General features: G+C 43.0%; 1 protein-coding gene across 1 annotated transcript in view; it reads left to right on the top strand.

Annotated features, from left to right (window-relative positions):
- The window catches only part of NTF3 (neurotrophin 3), a 47,441-nt gene extending 32,551 nt beyond the window's left edge, over window positions 1-14,890 (top strand). The window contains exon 2 of the mRNA XM_027901300.1: window positions 13,438-14,890. Coding sequence (XP_027757101.1) covers window positions 13,438-14,229 — 792 coding nt within the window. The 3' untranslated portion in view covers window positions 14,230-14,890. The remainder of the gene's footprint in view (window positions 1-13,437) is intronic.
- Window positions 14,891-21,875: the final 6,985 nt, after the last annotated feature.

Below are 21,875 nucleotides of genomic sequence, written 5' to 3'. Positions count from 1 at the left end.
CATGTAATGTTTTAAAATCTTCATTCTTTATATTCTCTTTTGCTTTCACTAGGAGTTCTGTAAGTGTAGACTTTTCCCATTTAAGATGGGCACTTTACCTTTTTTTACCTGTCTGGAAAAACTTCATGTCCTGAAAGGGTTCTCGTGGTTTAATCTGTCTTGAATCAGACACCATCAAGCAATCACCAGAACAAGTTATGGGGCAATAAGGTCATTTTTAAGCCTTCTCTTCTCCAGGCTAAACAATCCCAGCTCTCTCAGCCTTTCCTCACAGCAGAGCTGTTCCATCCCTCTGATCATCTTGGTGGGTTCCTCTGGACTCTCTCCCAAATGTCAAAGTCCTTCCAGTCCTTCTGTTAACACAGAACTTTAATTTCAAATCTTGAACCTAATATCCTATTTTAGCATTAAAATTTATCTTCAGTTAGAAACAAGTAAAGGACAATTGAGAGATCTTTAATTGTCTTTATTCTGTGCATAAACCTCTCTTTTTCACTGCCAGGTTAAGAAGAATGCAGGAAAATTGCTACGTGTTTTTGTGGAGTGATACTTGCATTTTAAGGCATTTCTTTCATTAGAATGCAGACAAACCAGTCCCCTTTCTTGCAGTAATGTTATTTTTTTTTCCTTTCACATAGCTGTAGACCATCTGAACCAGCAAACCAGACCTCTTCATGCTTCACAGTGCAGGCTCAGCATTTTTGCTAAATTTAAGGAAAAGGAAAGAATATGGAGAAATGCTGATCTGAGTTTCAACTTGTTGATAGGGCACAGAAAACAGAAAAAGAAAATAGTTGGGTTTACTACCATGTTCAGAGTTTTCTGTATGCTTTCTAAGTACCTTTTGTTTGAGATCTGCCGTGGAAAGATCTTCCAAACAGTCAGTCACATTTTCTCCAGGTAGATCTGAAGTAGCACCACCCAAGTCTACAGAGTTATTTTAATCAGAAGACACACCATTGTTTCCTAAATCCCTCCAGTTTATTTGGAATCACGTTGATAGTGAGCAATTACACCGGACCCATTCCCTATTGGATTACCAGGACTGATTTTAGCTTAGTGGAAAACCGAGCCAGCTCAGACTCTATGCCAGATTATGACCTCAGTTACATGCAACTCAGTCCACAGTCGCCTGCTTTCTGCGTGACCAAGAGCAGAATTTGGCCTCCAGCTTTGATTTTAGGAGTTGCATACACACAACTGTCTCCAAGCATAATACCATTTAATAGTTTAAAATGGGAATAAATGCTCTTAGTAATTTTCCCTAATTTCTAGCAGTCCAAAAAATATGTGTCTTATCTTTTCTAGATAACTCTAGCAAAGCATTTTGCTTGTAAACAGGATTTCTGCTCATGCACTTTGAGTTCCACAGTCCAAATGGTCTGAATCCCCCCAGGCTTGACCTGCCAGGTTCTCTTCTGCTTTCCATTCACCTATATCCTAATCAGAGCTATCATGAAAGTCTGAGGTCACAGACTGTACCCCCCCTTATGTGTGCTGACAAGAAAGAGGTCTTCATGACCTCTTCACGACCATGGTCAAGGAAGAGGTCTCTGAGAATTGAAGTGTTTCCAACCCAGAGATGCTGGTTTAGGGTGAGATGATGGGAGCACAGGTCAGAAAAGAGGGGTGGTGGTGGTGGGGGGGGTGTTGTCTTTTCCTGGGAGGGCACAGGAGACATTTCCTGAATATGTGTAAGCTTCCCATCAGTGCCAGATGCAGGCAAAGTTGCCTTCCCTTGAAAAAACCCTTTATTCCTGCAAAGCTCTTTGCATTCTCACCGTCAGAAAGGCCTGAGAACTTTCTATCCCCTTTACATGCAGTTGTCCCAAGATGTTGACTGACCTCTCACCTTGAGTAAAGAGTTTCCCCATATGTTTGCCTCCCCAAAGTTCCTAAGGATGTGATTGCTTTGTTTTGTTTGTGCAATGGGCTCCCTTCCATATTTTCTAGCAACGGTCTGCGAGCAGGTTAGGAAGGGGCTGGTCTTTCACGGGTTTCAGGGAACATGTTCCCCTTGTTTTCCAGCACTGGTAACATCCTGCCTCATTTTACCATGGGTCTGTACTTGGCAATCTGTACTGAGTGCACTTGCTGGGTTTAAGTCACCACAGGTTGCCAGTGCCGGCATTCAGACAGGGATAGGAGAGGGAGGAAGGGAGGGAAGGAGGAAGAGTATCCCTCCCTCCCTCCCTCTCCCCCAGCTTTGCTCCCATGACTGTTAAAGTTAATTCAACTCTGCCTGCAGCAAGAGGAGCAGGGACTGCTCACCCAATACTCCCTGCTGAGAGGAAGTGGGTGGAGAGGGGATGCTGAGATGACAGAAGTGCAGAGAGCCCAGGCTTCACCCCACTCCGCTTCCTCGCTGGCCAAAGGAGCTGGCTGGGAGCATGGGAGAGAAAGCTGCTCCATGAAAAAAAATAAAATTAAAAAAGGAAATAAAAAAAACTAAGGATGAAGTAATTGACTTTTGTAGCAGAGCAAAGGGAGTGCATGTGGTGGTGGAGGGAAGATAGGGAGGGACTGTGACTGACTCACAATGTGCTCTGTGCTCTGCTCCTGGGGAGATGCAGCTGTGCATCTCCCCTCATATAGGCTGCACTGTAAAGTTACACCAGCGTCCAAAGCAAGCATCCCTAATTCTCCCACTTCCTGAAGCACAACAGCCTTTGGCTCCTTTTTAATCAGGGATTTCTACTGTGCAAATTGAAGTCTAGGACCAGGCGTTTTCCTAAGTGCAGAATTAAAAATCCCTCCCTTGATTGTTTTGTCGGTTCCTGGGGAAAACTACTGAACTGTTACAGCCCATTTACATTGGCCTGATCCTTTTTTAAAGCTCATTCCAAGTTATTCTTAATTCCTCAAGGCACCTGAGATCTTCTGCATGAGCCAGCCATGGACACCTCTGGCAATGTTTTCCACATCCTTTTTCCTCCCTTTGCTGGCTTCCCAGTCACTTCTGACTTTGCTAGAGTAAGGACTGTTTCCCTTCCTTACCACTTCAATAGGAAGAAATATTGCATGGAATTCCTTTTGGTTTTGGCCAGCTGACTCAATGGACTTTGGTCCAGAAGAGGTTAGTCCAGGGTGTAGAACCAACCACAGCCTAGACCTCACGAGAGGAAGGTCTGAATGCCCACTCTCCAGCTGTCTTCCCACATGATCTTGGCCTCCCATAATCTGGGAAAAGTCACACAGCCTGCCTGGGCTTTAGTTTCTAACCTGTAAAACAACAGCAAAAGCACTTGGTTCCCAAAGCCACTCTCAGTTATTGAAGAAAAGCTGCCGTGCCTGCAGCGAGGCTGCCAGCAGCCTCTTCTTACCCTCTGTTAGCAAGGGGGCTGAACTAAATGATCTTTAAGGCCCCTTCTTACCCAAACCATTCATTCTGTGACTCTGTGATGCTCTGAATTTTGTGGTGGTTAGATGGGAGTGGGGTTCTTCCATGACGTGAACTGAGTGTGGGTATAACAAGAGGTGAACAAAAGTGTCTTAAAAGAACTAGTTTCCATTCCTAGTTCCCATAAGCTGAGGGTTACTTTAATCCTGCCCTTCTATAAGTTCTTTTTTTCTTTTCATAACCAGAATTTCTTCAGTAAGAAGAAATTTTCTAAAAGGACATACTAGTTACTGACTGTGTGAGGAGAAGCGATGCCAGCTGCTGTGCATCTCGTTTGCCTCCCTCACATGCCCAGTTAAAACCTTGCTTTTCTAGGAAATATCTGGAGATCATATGCTTGGTGAGAGAAAACATGTGTTAAAGCCCTCCCAGTTCTAAAATTGCCCTTTCAAAGATTTTTGGCAAGGGGGAGGGGGAAGGCATTGTGCATCAACAGCAAAATGGCATCTGGGTTGAAAGATGAGGATAAAGCAGAACCCAAGGCGGTTGTCTGATGAGCTTTGGACCTGGCAGAGGGGCAGAGCTTGCATTGGCACAGTAGGAGAACAGAGAGATCATTCTTTGACTTCAGAAATGCTTCTAGAGACCCTAATTTGTCTGCAAATTAGCAGATTTTGGATGCAATTTAGCAGAGCATTCAAAGCCATGAGCTCAATGTGTGAGCAATCCACGTTGCAGAAGGGCAACTCACAAATTTAAAAATCACACACTGCTAAACCTGGGACCAGAATAATCTCTCCACCCCTCGAGCATTAACCCCTAAATACAGTCAAACTCACAGCAAAGTGTTAACTGAGAGTTACAACTGGAAAACTTCCATGTCTCGAGGAGAACAGCGTGCTGGAAATTCTATCCACATGACATTGATGAACCAGGGAACTCATAAGCAAAGTTCCACTTCAGGCCGATTTTTACAAGGAAAAAAAAAATGCAGAGTGGCCAGATTTACCAGAACAGTCTCTACCCTCAGGACAGGCCTACATGAAAACAATTTGCTATAAAGTAATGCCAATTAGTAGAATGACTTTTTTTCTCTGAATGGGCAGTGGCTTTTTGAAAGATTCAGGCACGGTGGGGAAAAAGCACAAGCCTTTCGTGGGCACACATTGTGTTTGTGAGCTCTTCTCCATAAGAAGGATTTGGGGGTCTCACTGTGCAGCTGAGAGCATTTCTGAGAGAGTGAGAAGAGTTTTTGGTAGAGGTGATCTCTCCTCTTAGCCAGCTTACTGAGCTGATCAGAATAAAAAAGCTTTTACTTATACAAGCCTTTCTTTAAAGTCTTAACATATTTTGCAAGGAAGCACACTTTTCCCCCTTTTCCCCCCAGAGCACTTTCCTGTATTTTATCAGAAATACAAGGCTCCCTTTTCTCTGAGAAAGACTTCAAAAACCTTATTTTAAGTAGGTTGTGAGCAAGCTACTGCACCTGTGCAAAGGGCATGGAAAATATACCAATTATGCGCAGCAATTCTGATTTCTCATGTGGTCCTGACGCAAACAATTGAGTTGCTTGCTGCACTGTATGATAAAACAGGGATCAAACACCAACTGTATGTGTTCACATTGTCATTCCCCCACACACACTGTGCAAAAGCTTTGTCCAGGTCGTGCTTGAATTCAGTGAGTTCCTGTGGGTGGTTTTAACATTTATGGATCAGGCCTGGGGTCCTGTGCTTAAAAAAGCTGTGTCAGACACTTTGCATCTGCGAGCAGAACAAGAACTTTTTATTTGGGGGGGGTTCATGAACCTTTGAGGAACAGGGAGAGGCCCTTCAGAAGGCAGACTGTGATTCACGAAGTGGCCGTGGATGTGGTTTCTGTGTGGCTTCAGGGAAACCCGGAGCCACGGGCTTTCGAAAAGCAAACACAGGTGCAGTTTTGGGATGAAATGGAGCGTGTCCTCCCCACAGAGCCCCTCGTGTCCCAATCCCATCCTGACGGGAGGTTGTAACCAGGTGGGATTGGACTTCCCTCCTGGGGAACAAGGGACAGGACAAGAGGAAATGGCCTCAAATTCTGCCAGGGGAGGTTCAGGTTGTATATGAGGAAGAATTTCCTTACTGAAAGGGTGGTCAGGCATTGGAAGGGCTGCCCAGGGAGGTGGTGGAGTCCCCATCCCTGGAGGTGTTCATGAAGCAACTGGATGAGGCACTCAGCACTCTGGTTTAGTTGATAAGATGGTGATCAGTCAAGGCTGGACTCCATGATCTTGGATGTCTTTTCCAACCTTAATGATTGTGTGATTCCATACTCTCAATGCAAACATTTGTATTCAAGGGTCCCAGCAGAGCTGTCAGAAAACCAAATAAATCCTTTTTTTTTTTTTTTTTTTTCCTCAGGTTAAGCTCAGGATCTATTTTAATCCTAACTGAACAAAAGCTTATTTCATTTCTAACTAGCACTCCCCATTACAGTATTTCTGTTTCCTCGTGGGTGGGAGTCCTGTCTGTACCCATAAACTGGGATTAGGTGGGCAAGATTTTTCGTCATGAGACTAAACCATTTTTGACATTGTACTCCTTTTTTCTGTTTGCTTGCTTGACTTCGCCCTTTTCCTTACCTCATAAATGAAAACAGAAATGGAAGGTATTAAAAAAGATGGAAGAGGAAGTTTTCAGCTTTGGAACCAAAACGAAATAGAAACCTTTTGCTCTCCATGCAAAATCTTGCAAAACAATGATACACTGAAATTGAAATTTTAAATTGTCCCTTTGAGATTCCTAACATCAGAAAAACTAACAGATAGCAGCTTAAAAGTCTCTAATTGTTTTCTGTATTTTTTTTCCCAACAAAATGAATTGGCTAGTGGGAATATAAATGCAAAAACATTCCAGGCTATCCTACATAGCAGGGTCTCCAGGAGGCTAGCCTTTCATAGCCTAAGGAGAGGGACAAAATTCTGATCATCTGAAGAGATGCTGCCCTTTCCCATCCTGCTACCAAAACAGAAAAAAAACCCACCTCTGGCATTTATAAATAGAACAGTAAGGACAATCTGTTATCAGGCCAGGCTTGTACCCCCTAGAATTGTGGAGAGGTGAAAGAAGTGAGTTTCATCTGGAGGACTGCTCTCAACTTTAATTACGGAGAACTTAAGCCCTCAATGTCCTGATTTTAATATAAAACAATTAACCAGCTCTGGCTGAGCCAAAGTGGGTCCAGGTTGACTTGAAAGGTTAATGGATCTTCAAACTGTTTCAAAAAAAGACTTAGATGGAGTTTCGGGGCCGGGACGAAACATGAAACCAGGCCTCTTTGGTGTGGCTTTGGGTTTGTTACAAACATCTTGCAGGGCTGGAAAACTGCTTTTGATGACCAGCCCAGCTTCCCTTTCCTTAGCTTAATCCCAGTTTTCCTGGTTGCACTCTTTTGCTCCACCCCAGAGTGAATGTTCTCTTTCACCAATGCTCATGCTTTCCAGATCTTTACTCTGGTTTGTTTGTTTGTTTGTTTGTTTGGCTCTTTTTTTTGTTTTTGTTTCCTCATGGCCTTTCTGTCAGTTCACAGCAAAGCCTTGCACCTTCAAGGCAATTTCCTCAAAGGTCAGTTTTCCAACCCTTTCAGTCTTCAGATGTTCTCTCTCCTGATTTTCCTTTTGTATGACAATACCTTCCACCTTTCAAGCAGCTTTCCCAAGTTTACCCTGGTGCTACAAGAAGTGGCAATTCCCTTTTAGCTCTGCAGGAGTGCCTCAGTATTTGCCTTTGTTAAACACTGTGCCTTTCCAAAGTTTTAGTTCGGTCCTGGCTCTGATCAGGTGTTGCTCCTTTCTAAGTTTCTTTTCCCCTCTGTATATCACTGTTCAGTACCAGCATTTCCACAGCAGACTAGCTTTTAATTTCTACTTTGACTTTCATTTTGCAATTTTCTGCCAATATTTTATGTCTCCATCTCCCCAGCAGAGATTGTATCTCTCTTTGCTTACTGGTGTTTGCATTCCCTCCAAATTATGCTGCAAATTCAGCTGCACATTTAAGTTGTTTGCTGCTTGGCCCTGCTGTTATTAACAAAGAGTAATGAAAATACTAACTAACACACAGTATAACAGCTTAAATTGTCCACTGCCATGATTTAGTTATAGAGCTTTCTATTGTTCTGTCTGCAAATTATTTCGGGGGGTGGGAGGAATGCAAGTGCAAAGATCTGGGCAAATCTGCTTTTTGTAAAATTAGCACAGGTCTAGTCGACTCAATCTATTGATTTAGATAAGGATCTGATCTTTAGATTTCTCTTTACTTTAGTAAAGTTTTAAGAGCTACACAGTGAATAATATGTAGAAATATTTCAGCTTTTGTGGAAGTTGTTTGCTCAACCACAGCTTTATTTCTTTGCCATGACTAAGAAGATGGCTTTGTCTTTTATTTCCTTGCATTTCATTCTTGTCATTGATCAACCAAACTTCCATACAGGATTACAGGTGGACTTCCTCAACCAGCCAATGCAACATGAAAACCCGAACCTGTTTGACCTTGCAAATATCATGGGACTCCTGTGTATTCCACTTTATGCTCTTTTAAAGTAGGAGCTATGGCATCCCTCCTACTTTTGTCAGTACTAACCAAGATAAATGTTTATGGACTGTTCAAATATCAGTGATGTGAGACTCATAGAACAGTTTGGGTTGGAAGGGACCTTAAAGATCATCCTGTTCCAACCCCCTGTCATGGGCAGGGACACCTTCCACCAGCCCAGGCTGCTCAGAGCCCCATCCAACCTGGCCTGGGACACTGCCAGGGATGGGGCAGCCACAGCTTCTCTGGGCAACCTGTGCCAGGGCCTGCCCACCCTCCCAGGGAAGGATTTCTCCCTGATATCCAACCTAAACCTGCTCTCTGTCAGTTTGAAGCCATTCCCCATGTCCTGTCACTGCAGGCTCTTGGAAAGCCTCTCCCCATCTTTCTTGTGGGGTCCCTTCAGGCACTAGATGTTGCTGTGACTCTGCACAGCTCATTCAACTGCTCCAAGAGCAGATTGCTCCCTGCAGCGGAAGCATTACCCCAAAAGTGTCCCTCAGGAAGATGTCACCAGTCGGGAAAGCTTTCCTCGTTGACTAGCAGGGTCGTGGTCATAATGATAATCATAGATAGCATTGTGCATTGGTTCAAAGTGCAGATGAGTTTGTCATGCTGGAGTGAACAGCTGTCCTGCTGTGTTTTGCTCCGCCGGTCGTTTAAAGAGGAAAAGGAAATGTCAGTGACTCAGAAGGCTGAGCTCCATCTCCACGAGAGATTAGGTATTTACCAGTCACTGGGGACTGTTTGGGCTTAGTGCTCAGATGTGTCTTTTTTTGAAAATGGCTTTGAGTAAAGCATGATTAAAGGCAGGTGACCTGCTGCAGAAATTAAGGAACTTTGGTGGGCTCCCCCAGTTGGAGCATGCAAGAGGAATGCTTTAGTTTCAAATTCCCTCACTCTAACTACAGTTTGGTTGGCACTCAGGATGGGAGGGTTAACACTCAGGGCTGCCGTAACTCAGTCCCCCTTGATTTTGTCTGTGAATTCTTTGGCTTCTTAGAGGGTCTGTCTGGCTCTTGTGAAAGCTTCAGCTTCAATCCGTATGTGCTGAAATTTCCGTATCCTGAGAAGTGGAAATGTTCAGGAGGGTCACACTGTCTTTAGGGACATTCAGCACTCTGCAGCAATCTACCTCAGTAAATCCTTCTGCAGGCACATGTTGTGCAAATAGTCGATTACTATTCTGAAATACAGTGCAAATTTTCATATGCAATTATTTCATGTTCCCATCTTTTTGAACCCTGAGAATGCAGTGATATGTTTCTTGTTCTGTACCTTTTCCACAAAGGAGAAGGGCTGCATTTCTTCTCATCAAGGTTATTAGGAAGAGGGAATCAACAGGTCATTCCACTACTTGAGAGTTTAGGAAAGCAGTGCTTAGCAAGCAATCAGTTTAATTACAGACGTGTAATTAAATTAATTACATGTTGGTAAAAGCCTGAAAAAACTGTCAGCCACCACACATGATCATTGGTTGCTTGGTCTGAAGAACAGAAGCTGGTCTTAAATTTTTTTAGGAAGTGGCAAATGCTTCAAGCTGACTTACACAAATCATGCCAGTAGCAGACTTCAGGCTGTTTAGGAATTTAGTAAGTAATGTCCTCTGGGAAAAGGTTTTTGCACGTGCTGGAGTCCATCAGCACTGGTCACTTTTCAGACATGGTCACCTCACAAACAGGGCAGAGACACCTCACAGACAAGGCAGAGGGATTTAATGATTTTTTTGCCTCTGTCTTCAACACGGATGACAGACCAAGGGTGTCTCAGTGCCCTGAGCTGGAGGACCACGACTGCCAGAATGATCAACTCCCAGTCCACCCTGAAACTGTGTGGGATCTGCTGCTCCAGCTGGATCCCTAAAAATCTATGGGGCCTGGTGGGATTTATCCAAGAATCCTGAAAGAGCTGCTGATGTTGTTGCAAAACCTCTCTCGATGATTTTTTGATCAGCCTTGGGAATCCAGAGAGGTCCCAGCTGACTGGAAGCTGGCAAACATTGCCCTGATTTTCAAAAATGGCAATAATCAGGACCCTGTAAACTACAGGCTCTCAGTCTCACTTCAGTGCCTGGTGAAGTTGTGGAGAGGATTGCCCTGGGAAGTATTGACAAAACACCTGAAAGATGATGCAGTCATTGGTCACAGCCAGCACAGCTTCACAAGGGTAAAGTTCTGCTGACCAAACCTGATTTCCTTTTAGGACAAGGTGACCCACCTGGCTGATCAAGGGAAGCCAGTTAATGTGATATTTTCAGATTTCAGTAAAACTTTGGATACTGTCTGATACCAGCTGACTAAGAAAAGTTTGGCTTGAATGAAATCTGTCTTTCTACCTGAAATGGATAGTTTGGATTTAAGAAAAAAATGAATGAAAGAACAGAAGTAGTTCCTGTGAAGGGCTAAATACATGGGGGATTTTTATACCACCCTTCAAAAGGCCAAAGAAAGAACTTCTCCTGAGATCCATATAAGCCTGTGTGTGCCCCAGGAGCCTGGAAGTTAAGTCAGAAAGGATGCCTGTGTTGAAATCTTCCCTCTAATCCAAGTCTCCCCCATAGATAACTTACTCACCAGGCTACTCTGAGTAAGCACTTGCTCTGCTTTGTGAATTGCGTTGTGTAACATCTGAAGCACGTCCAGAAACATCAGAATGATTTGCTTTGAAAATACGAAAGCATAAACATTTTGAAACGTTTTCCGCTGCTTTTTGTGGATTAAACAACACACATACCAAAAAAAAAATAATTAAAATAAAATAAAATAAAATAAAAGTCAAATTCAGACAGGCACAAAGTTCCATTTTGGGCAAAGGGCCATTTATCAAAAGCAATTCTTCCCAGACCTGCAAGCCAATATACTTCTAAGGTGTCTTCTGACCACATTAGAGCCAAGGCTGTAAAACAGCTGCAGTTTCCCAGTAATGTCCATTTTTCCCATCTAGAACAGGGTCCTGTGTTCCGAGGTGCTGGACTTTGCGGGCAGACTGACAGCTTCTTGTCCTGGAATTTCTGAACACCACTGATGAACCTTCTTGGAGTAACCTCACCAAGAGTTTGTGTTTCCTGTCAAAATTTTGCACCCAGAAAAAGGATGAAGGTTTTGGTTTTGTTTCTTTTTATTTTTCCTGGGACATTTTTACTTTTGCAGCGAATAATTTGCCAAGCGTAAATCAGACTACAAGTCCAACTTCGGAGTAGGTTAACATCTTTCCCACCAAATCCGCAACACATCTGACATGAAGTTCAGCAAAATACTTCTAGGCATTTTTCCCACTAATGGGGTTCCCCCACGGACAAGAAAAACAGTTTATTTGAACCGTTCCAACTCCGAGGTCTCCAGCTCTTCCTTTTTGCGTGCAGCGTGACATTAAAAGAGAGTCTGCAGGAACTCCAGTCTTACTTTTCCCACCTCATCACCTGCTCCAACTTGTGTATTTTGCTAGTGCCACTTAGTTTTGAGACTAAACAGAGCAGTGATTGCATGCAGCTGCATGTTGGCATGAATAATGCTTTCAGCCTTTGAGCCCAGCCTTGTCAGAGCTTTGCTCACCATCCTATGGATTTGTGTGTCATGCTGCATGTGGGTTTGCTCTCCTGAGTGCTGCAAGAAATCTGCTGAATGACATCTGTTTAATAATATTTTCACTGGTTTTAAAAGCAAATAATTTTGTGAGGGAAGGCTAAATTGCTCTGCAATTTTTTTATGCAGCACGGCCTGGGCTCTGAGATCCATCTACATTAAGTTAGTATTTATTTAGGTATGACAGTAATTGTATGGTAACTGAACATCTTAGATTTTTTTTCCCCCCCAAAGCAAAACATTGCTGCAAGCAACAGTCTAGATTTAGGTGAACTCATACTGTGACAAACTGAGAATGGAGAAAACACATTTCTTGTCCATAAAAGGGCAGCTCACACATCCACAGAGGGTAGCTCTGATTTTGCTGCAGTTCCAAACTATGAAGTGGGGAGTCAATCTTGCAAAAGACAGTTTTACTTATTGTGGATAGGGGGTTGTACAGTAAATTTTTTCTCCTTTTTTTCTTTTTTCTTTGCCTTCTTATACAGAAAAATGGTTCATCCTTTTAAAAAGAAAATGATGATTTCTTTTATTTATTTTTTTTTTAAGTGGAAAAATTTTCTGTTCAAGATGTCTGATATTTCCACAGTTTCTCCTGAGAAAAACAGAGAGTACTCAGAGTGTCACCAGCAGGCCAAGGGAGGGGATCCTTCCCCTCAGCCTGATTGGAGGCAGTAAAAGAGACGGACCAAGCTCTTCTTGGAGGTGTCCCATGAAAGTACAACGGGCAATGGGAACAAATGAGATATAGGAAATACTACTGAAACATGACAGTTCTTTTCTTTTGAGTGCAAGGGTGGTCAAACACCAGGAACAGGTTGCCTAGATGGGTTTGTGGAGTCTCCATCCACAGAGATATTCAAAACCTGGCTAGGCACAGCCCTGTGAGAGCTGCCCTGGCTGACCCTGCTTTGAGCAGTGGGATTGATGATGTCCTGAGGATCCTTTCAGCTCCATCTATTCCATGGTCTGAGACTCTGTGCCCTCATCCCAGAGTGCTGGTGGTCTCTGACACGTGGTGGATGTGGGCAACCAAACTCAAGACTGTTCTGAGTCACAGAAGTGCTCTGAAGTGAATTGTTTGCTTCCATTAGTATTATACATTGAAAATTGATTTCATTTAAGCACAGGGGCTAATACAAAATATGCAGGTGTCCACAGGAAATAAAAACACCTCCTTAGAAAGATGTGCATGGTTCTCAGCTACACAAAAAACCCACAAAGGCTTAAAAGGAAATTACAAAGGAGCTTCTAGATTATGGTCAGAAGCTAGAATTAGAAGGACACCACAGGAATCTACATAGAGCAGTGGATGGCAAAGAAGCAGCACATTTTTGCTTACAGTTTTCAAAATCTTCAGTGTTTGAACAAAATTCTTCTGTATTGAGGGGGTTGGGGAGAGGGGTGTCCTCCACCTGCCCTTGAATATTTCTAATTACTGCCAGTTTTGTTCCATTTTATGTAAGTGTAATAGAGCAACTTCATTAAACAAAACAAAACATATCAAACAAAACAAAACAGTGGGTTTCAACTCTGCAAACAATCACTACAAAAAAGATCCATGGATCCACCTGAATTCCCCACTTTTATTTCGGGGGCCTAGCTAGTATTTTCTGAAGTTCAAAATACAAAAAACTCCATTTTACTGCTTGACTGCATGATTTTCCTATAAGAATATTTTCCATTATGGTACCACAGAGAGAAAGGGAATGAGAAAAAAAAACAAACCAAACCAAAACTCAGAAATGAGTTACACTCTTTATAAAGTGTAACAAATAGTATCTTCAAAGAAACACTCAGCCTGTATTTCTGTATCTATATATATATCCATATCTATAAAGTGCAGATGTTATAATGAAAATTCCCCAATTTTCATGTTTACAGCCTCTAAAAAAAACTTCCCCCTTTAGCTGTTTTTATGTTGACTTTCTCTGTTTCTTTGCAGATCTTACAGGTGAACAAGGTGATGTCCATCTTTTTTTATGTGATATTTCTCGCTTACCTTCGTGGCATCCAGTCTACCAACATGGATCAGAGGAGTTTGCCAGAAGATTCGATAAATTCCCTCATTATCAAACTCATCCAGGCAGACATTTTGAAGAACAAGCTCTCCAAGCAGATGGTAGATATTAAGGAAAACTATCAGAACACGGCGCAGAAAGCAGACGCTCAGCGAGACGCGGACGGGGGGGAAAACGCGAAATCGGACTTCCAGCCGGTTATCTCAGTGGATACAGATCTCTTGAGGCAGCAGAGACGCTACAACTCTCCCCGGGTCCTCCTGAGCGACAACACGCCGCTGGAGCCGCCGCCCCTGTACCTGATGGAGGATTATATCGGGAATTCCGCTGCCAACAGGACCTCCCGCAGGAAGAGGTACGCGGAGCACAGGGGCCACCGAGGGGAATACTCCGTTTGCGACAGCGAGAGTTTGTGGGTGACGGACAAATCCTCTGCCATCGACATCAGGGGGCACCAGGTGACTGTTCTGGGAGAGATCAAAACGGGCAACTCGCCGGTTAAGCAGTACTTTTACGAGACCAGGTGTAAGGAAGCCAAGCCGGTGAAAAACGGCTGCCGGGGAATCGACGACAAGCACTGGAACTCCCAATGCAAGACATCCCAAACTTATGTCAGAGCACTGACCTCAGAAAACAACAAACTGGTAGGCTGGAGATGGATAAGGATAGACACCTCCTGCGTGTGCGCGTTGTCGAGGAAAATAGGAAGAACATGAATCTGCATCTCTTCGCTATATAAATTATTACTTTAAATTATATGATATGCATGTAGCATATAAATGTTTATATTGTTTTATATATATTATAAGTTGACCTTATTTATTAAACTTCAGCAAATCTACAGTATATAAGCTTTCTCTCTCAATAAACAAGAGCAAAGGGTGTGTGCCTCCGCTGTGGGCAGCTCCAGGTTTTTCTTAGACTATGTTTGTGACACTGCTTGTCGGCAGCATACCGTAACCTTCCTGTAAAATCTGTGTAAAATCAGTATTTTTCATTCAGTATTGTCAAACCAGTGACTGTCATTTAGTAAACTTGTTAAAAATCAGATCAGTGCCAAGAGTTGTGTACATATTTATATTCCCTGCTCTATACATTCACATTTAATTGGATGCAGTGTTGACTCCTCACCGCCAAAGCAAAAATGGACCAAAATACGTGTTGTAGCCTGCAGATGATGTCAAATTTGCAGACATCAGGTAGCCCTAAAATAAAGTTTCTGTGTATTATGCCAGTTTTGCCAGTGAAATTACCATTTTTCCTCTCTTAGCATTTCAGGATGGCTACTAGTAATCCAGCAACTTCCATTTATGTTCCTGAAGCACATTTGTTTTGCAACTGTTCCTAATGCTGCCAGTGCATCATTGAAAAAATATGGAAAAAAAAAATACTTGTAGCTGAAACTTACTGAAGCCAAGAACCAATCTAAAAGGATCATTAATATAATACATGAAAGATGGTTTATTGTTATCAGCCTCCTCCTCCTCCTCCTCACACCAATCAATTATCTTCTGCTTGCCTTGCTGGATCATTTCTCTCTGTCTGAGTTTTTAAATCAGAAACAAAGCTGGTGGCGTCTCAACCTTAGAAGAGCCCTTGGCTTGCAAATTGTAGAAAAGAAAGATGGGATATCCTGGCGTGGATATCAAAGCCACACACCCATATGAAGCCCTTCTCCTCAGCAATCCATTCTCCATTTTTCACAGGGAGAAAAATGTTTAGAACTGCTGGACAAACCCGGTACCTTCCATAGGAATGTGAAATGGATGGTGGCTCAAATCCATGGAGTCTGTAGTAATAATGAAGTTTCTCAATGAAACAGATTTGTTGCTTAGGACAGACAAACGTACTTGCAAATAAATACCTCAAACTCTTCTTTGGGTTGTCCTGTAGCTCCACTGGGGACAGGAATAATGGCACTGCTTGAAGAGATGGTCTGTTACAGGTTAGCTGTGTAATGCCCTGGATGGGATCCCACTCCCATAAAACAAATGAGAGCCCATGATTATCAACAGAATTAAGATTGGCCTGCGTGTTATCTGTGTCCAGATAGATCTGTCACCCAGGAAGGGCTGGAAAACACCAGCCACTCAAACAGCTTTCCAGCTGAGGGTTTTACACTCCGGCTTTCACCGCGTGTTCAGCATCACAAGTGAAAACGAGATCGGGGCACTCAAACCCGAGGCTGCAGGGCTCTTTTGTTCGTACAGCTTTCACTCCTGGAGAACCAACCTCCAAGCTGCAGCAGGCTGTGACAGGCAGCGAATTGTGTGGTCTCCCTTAATCCCTTACAGAGCTGCACACCATAAAAGCACCAGAGAGCCGGACAGGTTGCCCAGGAGGCCGAGCACTGGAATAACCGTGTCCCTGGAAGCCAGGCTGGAGTGTGTAGGTGGTGTTTCTGAGAGCCATCCCAATTCTCAGCATGAAAGCAGGGAATTTACCTCCCAGGAAATATCGTCACCTGGCAGTACTAAACCCTTCCTTTGCTTCAGGCAGGAAGAACTTCAGAGGTTCCATACCGAGGCAGTCGTTAAAATGAAAGAGGGGATGTGATATAACAAGGAACTCGCTATCTGATAGATCTGACTAGAATATTTCCAGTTTTCTCCTTCCCTGGCAGACATTAAAAAAAAAAAAAACAAATCCCCCACAGAGCTTTTGCTAGTTTTACTAGTAGGAAAGCTTAAATTTCAACTAAAATTTTTTTGGCTTGGGGGTAAAAGCGTGTTTTTCAGAGTCCTGCCCCGCTGGATTTTTTTTGCAAGTTAAAAGGTAAATTTTACACCCTGAATTCCCAAGTAAAGATCATTTGCAGATGCTTGGAGTAAATGAGAGCTGATATTATCAAGTTTAGAAGTCTTGTTTCACCACGCCAGATAGGTCTGTCTCCATGTGAGAAGAGGAGGTAAGAAGACTAACTTAACTAAATCCCATCAATCAGAAACTACCTTGTTCCTGCAGTGAGGATGCCACTTTTAATTATATCACTGCAAATCCAGAGAAATTCTTCTGAAGACAGGGGAGAAAATGTAGCTTTATAGCAACGTAAACAACATCAGAGTTGATCCTAATGCCTTTATTTCTCCTCACTGAAAATCAAGGGAGTTTCGCTCTTTAAAGGTTCAAAGAAATCCAATTCTCGTTTTCCACTGTAGATCCAGTAACAGGAACTGGTCTTCGGCTCTTAACTCCAACACAAGCAGCCAGCAAAAATGCCTCAGAGTAAATGCTCCTGTCATCTGAAACACATGAAATGAGAAAGAAGCGTGGTGTGTGAGGTGGTTAGATTGGCTACCTCTTTCCCACCCCAGGAAAACAATGAACGGAAGTGTTACCCTCTGGATCTGATCCAGCTTCCACTAAAGCCCATGGAAAAAAAAAAAAAAATAATAATAATAACAACAACAACAAAAAAAATCTCATCTTCTCCAGTGGAAGCTGGATCAGGCCTCAGGCGAAGAAAAAACCTGCAGATCCCGACCGGAGAGCGGAGCAATCCCACACATCAGTAACATGTTCCTGTAAATCCTGTGTGCCCATAAGATGCTGTATAATTTTGTAAGAAGTTTGTAAACAAAGCCTGTAATAAATTTGTTAAGGTCTGATTCTGCTTCCACTGTAGCCGGGGATGGTTTTATTGTCAACTTTGGTCATGGCACAGGGAATTCAAAATTCTATCCAACTCATTTTTTTTTTTTTTTTTTTTTATGTGTTAAGCAAATAAGCAAAATATTCAGCTTGCAAGGCTGGTTTAATTTAAGCATTCTAAAAATCACTTCCATTAGGCAGCTCAGATGCTCTGTCAATATTGTTTTGCCAGTGGATCATTATAAACACACATTTTATTTAGATTTTCTCCCAGATGACCAAATGCTGTTCTGAAATTGCCTGTCTGTGTCAAACATTATTTTCTCCGTTGTTTTTTTTTTTTTTTCCCCCTCCCTAGGTTTTTTTACAGTCCATTTAGTAACAGCACAAAAAATGCTCCGCTGAGGTTTTGGGAAACCATCTGCATTTATTTTATCACCTTTGAACATGTGTTCAGGAATGAAGTCTGTGCAGCGAGTTTACTGCTACCAAGAGACTTGTGCGGCTGCACCAGGAAGAAACTTTGACTGGACTTTTGCAGAGTGTGTGCTCAAAAACCCACTCTCCTCATACTCTGTTATTTCCATCCTTTAGCAACCCGAGTCCTTCTCTCCGCTGCACGTTGTGTATCTGCAGACAATACCAAACAGGAAACGAGCCTGACTGGGAGTTTCCAAATTAAAAAAAAAAAACAACAAAAAAAAAAATTAATGATAATGACCTGCTGGTTTCTGACCTCTCAGCGAAGTAAGAGCTCGGGAGCATTCATTTCGTTTAACAGAAACGTTGTGGCAAAAAAAAAATCAGTGGGATTCTGTGTTCTCCACGCTTGGTGAGCGTGTGTAATTCATCGTGCATGTGGGGCAGGGGGAGGAGGAAGAGGAGGAGGAGGAGGAGGGATAGGATAATAAGCACTGCAGCTTGTGAGAAATAAAAAAGGCTGTTCTCTGGGTTGGAGCATTTTAAAGTGTGGAGAGGTTGTTCCCCTGAAATGCTTTGTCTGTATTTTGTTACAGCAGATGGCAGAATGACGAAGCAAGCGCAGATGTGGTGTTAAAAAAACCTAAGCAATACAAGGATAACAAAAAACTTTCCCGGGGAAAGTTGGCCATCCGCTACCACCGTGGGTCCATGCAGCTCTGTGCAGGTTATTGCAGAGCTCAGCAATGACATTCCTGGTTTAATCATGCAACTAACCTCTATGGCAAAAAAAAAGAGAAGTCTTTTCTCCTGAAATTTATTACGTTCATGAGCTGGATAATTTTCTTTATTTTTTGTGGGTTTTTTTTTTGGGGGGGGGGTTTTGTTGGTTGGTTGGTTGTTTTGTTGGTTTTGTTTTTGTTGTTGTTTTGGGGGTTTTTTTGATCGGTTTTGTTTGTTTAGGTTGGGTTAGGGTTTTTTTGTTTGTTTGTTTTTTGGAGGGGGTTTTCTTAATTTTTGTTGTAATCTCTAATTGTCTCGACACCTCTGAGGAACAGCAAACGGTAGTGCTTTGCAGGAATGTGCCCAAATATAGATTTCTGCTTTGTTTTCGTGGTGACCTTTGCAGGCAGCGGCACCTGAAAGCCATCCTTTCACTACGGAACTGGCCTTTTGATGTCATGGCCTCATGTTTCCGGACATTTGGATCACAGGGTCCTATTTTGGAGCTCTTACCCACACAACTGGGTGAGATCATGGCCAAGAAGTGTCTGTGTGCACAACATCCAAGGAGCAAAGAGAGGATGGGGCAGCCCTGGGCCATCCTCACATCCACCTTCACACACCTTTCATTTTTGAGCTGAGAGTTGCACAATCAAGGGCTGCTGATCAAGGCTTGCTTTCTGCGTGCCCAAGGGTTCAGATGCCTGGTGGATCACAGAATCACAGAATGCTTTGAGCTGGAAGGGACCCAAAGATCATCTCATTCCAGGGATGATCTTGGACAAAGGACAGTTTCCCAGTCCACAGTTTTTGCCTGCCCAGGAACATACCTTATGTGAATCTGGATAGACCTTCTGTAAAAGGGTTCTGTGGTTGCAGCAGGTAGATTGGCCCTCTCTAAAACACAGCACTTTGTGACTCTTTAGCTGTGTCAGAGGGAGGAGAGAGAATCACTGACAGGCCATCTCTGTTATCTGTACATTATATTGACACCATTTGACAGAAAACATCAGTGCATCCAGGGGAGGCACCCAAGGAAGAAGATAGGATGTTCCTTTGCTCTAAGCAAAAATATTTCCATGGAGGGTGTGAAAAAAGGAAAATAGGTGCAGGAAAAAAAACAGGGAGTCAAAGCTGTTGGGTGACAAACCTCTTGCAGAGATTTAGGAAAGCAAAGGAGAATTCAGCTGCTCAACAGTAACATCAGATGAAAGGCTCTTTCCTGCTATGATAAGGGTTAAATAAATACCATCAGATCATCTGAAACAGTAATTCAAAAGGAAAATGAACCTCTATTAATTAGGGTTAATCCCCACTGTGTTGATGAGGAATTAACCACGCTCGCTGAGCACAAATGATGATGCCTTGATCTCCCTTCCCCTCCGCAGCCCCTGTTGTCAGCATTTGGGATGATGAAGCTCTTGAGTGAGGGCAGAATTTGGCTCAGAAGGTATTAAATCCAAACTGAGTGCATAAGGGGGAGCCTAAATTGAAAGCGTTATCCACCACACAAAACAAGCTAAGGTTTTAACATCAGTGTCATAAAAATTGTTCATTACTTTGTCCAGTTCCAGAGATTCAGGCTTTAAAAAAAGTTTTGAACTGTCTGGTATGACCAGTACACACATATTTAGCAGCAATTTACAAAGAAAAAAACCCCTGTAAATGGAAGCCTGCAGTAAAATACTGTGTCTAGCACTGCAAATAACCTCTGTTGATTCTTTCTTATGTTCTCAGCGTCTGAGAAAGGAATTTTAATACGAATCTTGGTTTTGTTTTACACCCCCTATTTTGTACAATAACCACCTCAACTCACTGCTCACAGATATTTGTGGTGTGCAGTCTTTGGGGATAATGAAGCAGAAACATGCAGGCTCTAAAGCTGCTGGGTAATGTAGAAGTTTTAAGTCCCACATTTGTACAGTAGACAGTGAAACCAAATGTGTGAAAGTGACAGAATCGGTTTCTCAGGCTCAGAGATTAAATATGTTTTAAAATATCGAATGACAGCTTTTGTCAAGTTATTACAAGTAGCCCTAGTCAGATTTGTGTGTGACACAGCCCGCTGGTCATATGGAGGATAATTTTTTTTTTTTTTTTTTTAAATCTTTGTTATTGCACAAATCTGCTAAATGTGATTCTCATTAAGTTTAGAAAACAGAAATTTGCTCGTTTCCACATTGCTGGCAGAGCACGCAGAATAACCCCAATGGATGAGCCAAAGCACAGGGCAGAGCATGATCTGTGTCCTGAGGAAAAGGCTACCAGGAGGGCAAATCTTTCTGTCCTGCAGAGAGGGAGAGCTCAGCTGCCACAGTCACAGTGCCCATGCCATGGTATCACAAGGACGGTGAAGTCCTGAGGGGGCAGGATCTGGCCAGCTGGAGAGCTGAAGGGTGGAAAGAGCGGGATGGATGGGGCAATAACTATTACAACTGCTTCCTCAAAAACTAGATCCTTCCAAAACATAAAACACAGCTGGCAGGATCCTCCTGATCCCAGGATCTGACTCAGAGGCACATATTCCGTGGGTCAATAATCTCGGCCGTCTTGGATTCCCGAGACTTGGCGTCGGGACGTGGTTCTTGTCCTAGGCGGGGGTAAAGGTGAAAAAAAAAAACCAACCTTCTCCCAGCATAATCAGATAACAGCAATTATGGAATAGGGAGTTCTCATGGGAACAGTTTGGTCTCAAAGTCCCATGTTTTTTGTTGTTTTTTTCTTATTTTGTTTTGGTTTCTTTTTTTCCTCCAAAATGGGAGATGTGGCTTTCTGAGAAAGGCCTGCTGCCTGCAGTTTTCTCGGAGTGACACGAGGGAGCTGGAGAGCACAACTTTGACAGAAAGAGGAAAGTTCTCGTTTAGTAGAGTTATGCAGTGATCTGTTTTCCCTTTAGGCTTCCTCTTACCGTGTTGGTGGTTCACTACAAAATTGTGTGGTGAAGTCTTCTGCTGCAGATCCTGCTGTGGGGAGGATTTTTGCATGGGAGTGGAAACGAAAAGCACAGCAGTACCACAGCAACAAATTGAGGAGAGGGGCTTTTTCTGAATTGCAGGGAGGCTCATGAGTGTAAATTCCATCCTCTCAGAGGCTGATACCAGAGAGGTCCTTCACCTCCTTCCATGGTATCTCTCAGGGAAGGATCCATACTGCCATTTCACAAAACAAATTTAGGAAATATTAAGGCAACGCTGCAGCCTGGACTGGGCTCACACAAAGGGAAAGGCTAAAGGTGGGATTTTTTTAGCAATATTTACTCTTGAACAGTTGCATCCAGGATGTGCAGAAAAAAACCCCCAGTGTGAACAGTGGGAAGCGTTTAAGTCACATACACAGCTAATAAATACTTAACTTTATTCCGATCTCACGCAGGTTTAATGTCTGACTTAGCGGGATTAGTCCCGGTTTTTACTGATACATTAAAGCTTGGGATTACATGTGTGACATTTGAGAGCAGGTGCTCAGCTCTGTTCCAGTTCAGACTCTCAATTTCTGTACAACACATGGCTGCTGCCTGTGTAGCTGCGTGATGAATGCCGATGGAATTATTTAATCTGACAGATTATAGGGGCCTGCTCTTCTGTGCTTTAAACTACATCTGCCCTGCAAGGAGGGACATTGGTGTCAG

Source organism: Empidonax traillii, unplaced genomic scaffold, assembly GCF_003031625.1.
Source record: "Empidonax traillii isolate 1590-97213 ecotype Southwest subspecies unplaced genomic scaffold, ASM303162v1 scaffold770:size447908, whole genome shotgun sequence".
In the NCBI taxonomy this organism is placed as follows: domain Eukaryota; kingdom Metazoa; phylum Chordata; class Aves; order Passeriformes; family Tyrannidae; genus Empidonax; species Empidonax traillii.
Note: the sequence above shows the minus strand (reverse complement) of the source record. Positions and strands in the feature narration are given on the sequence as shown.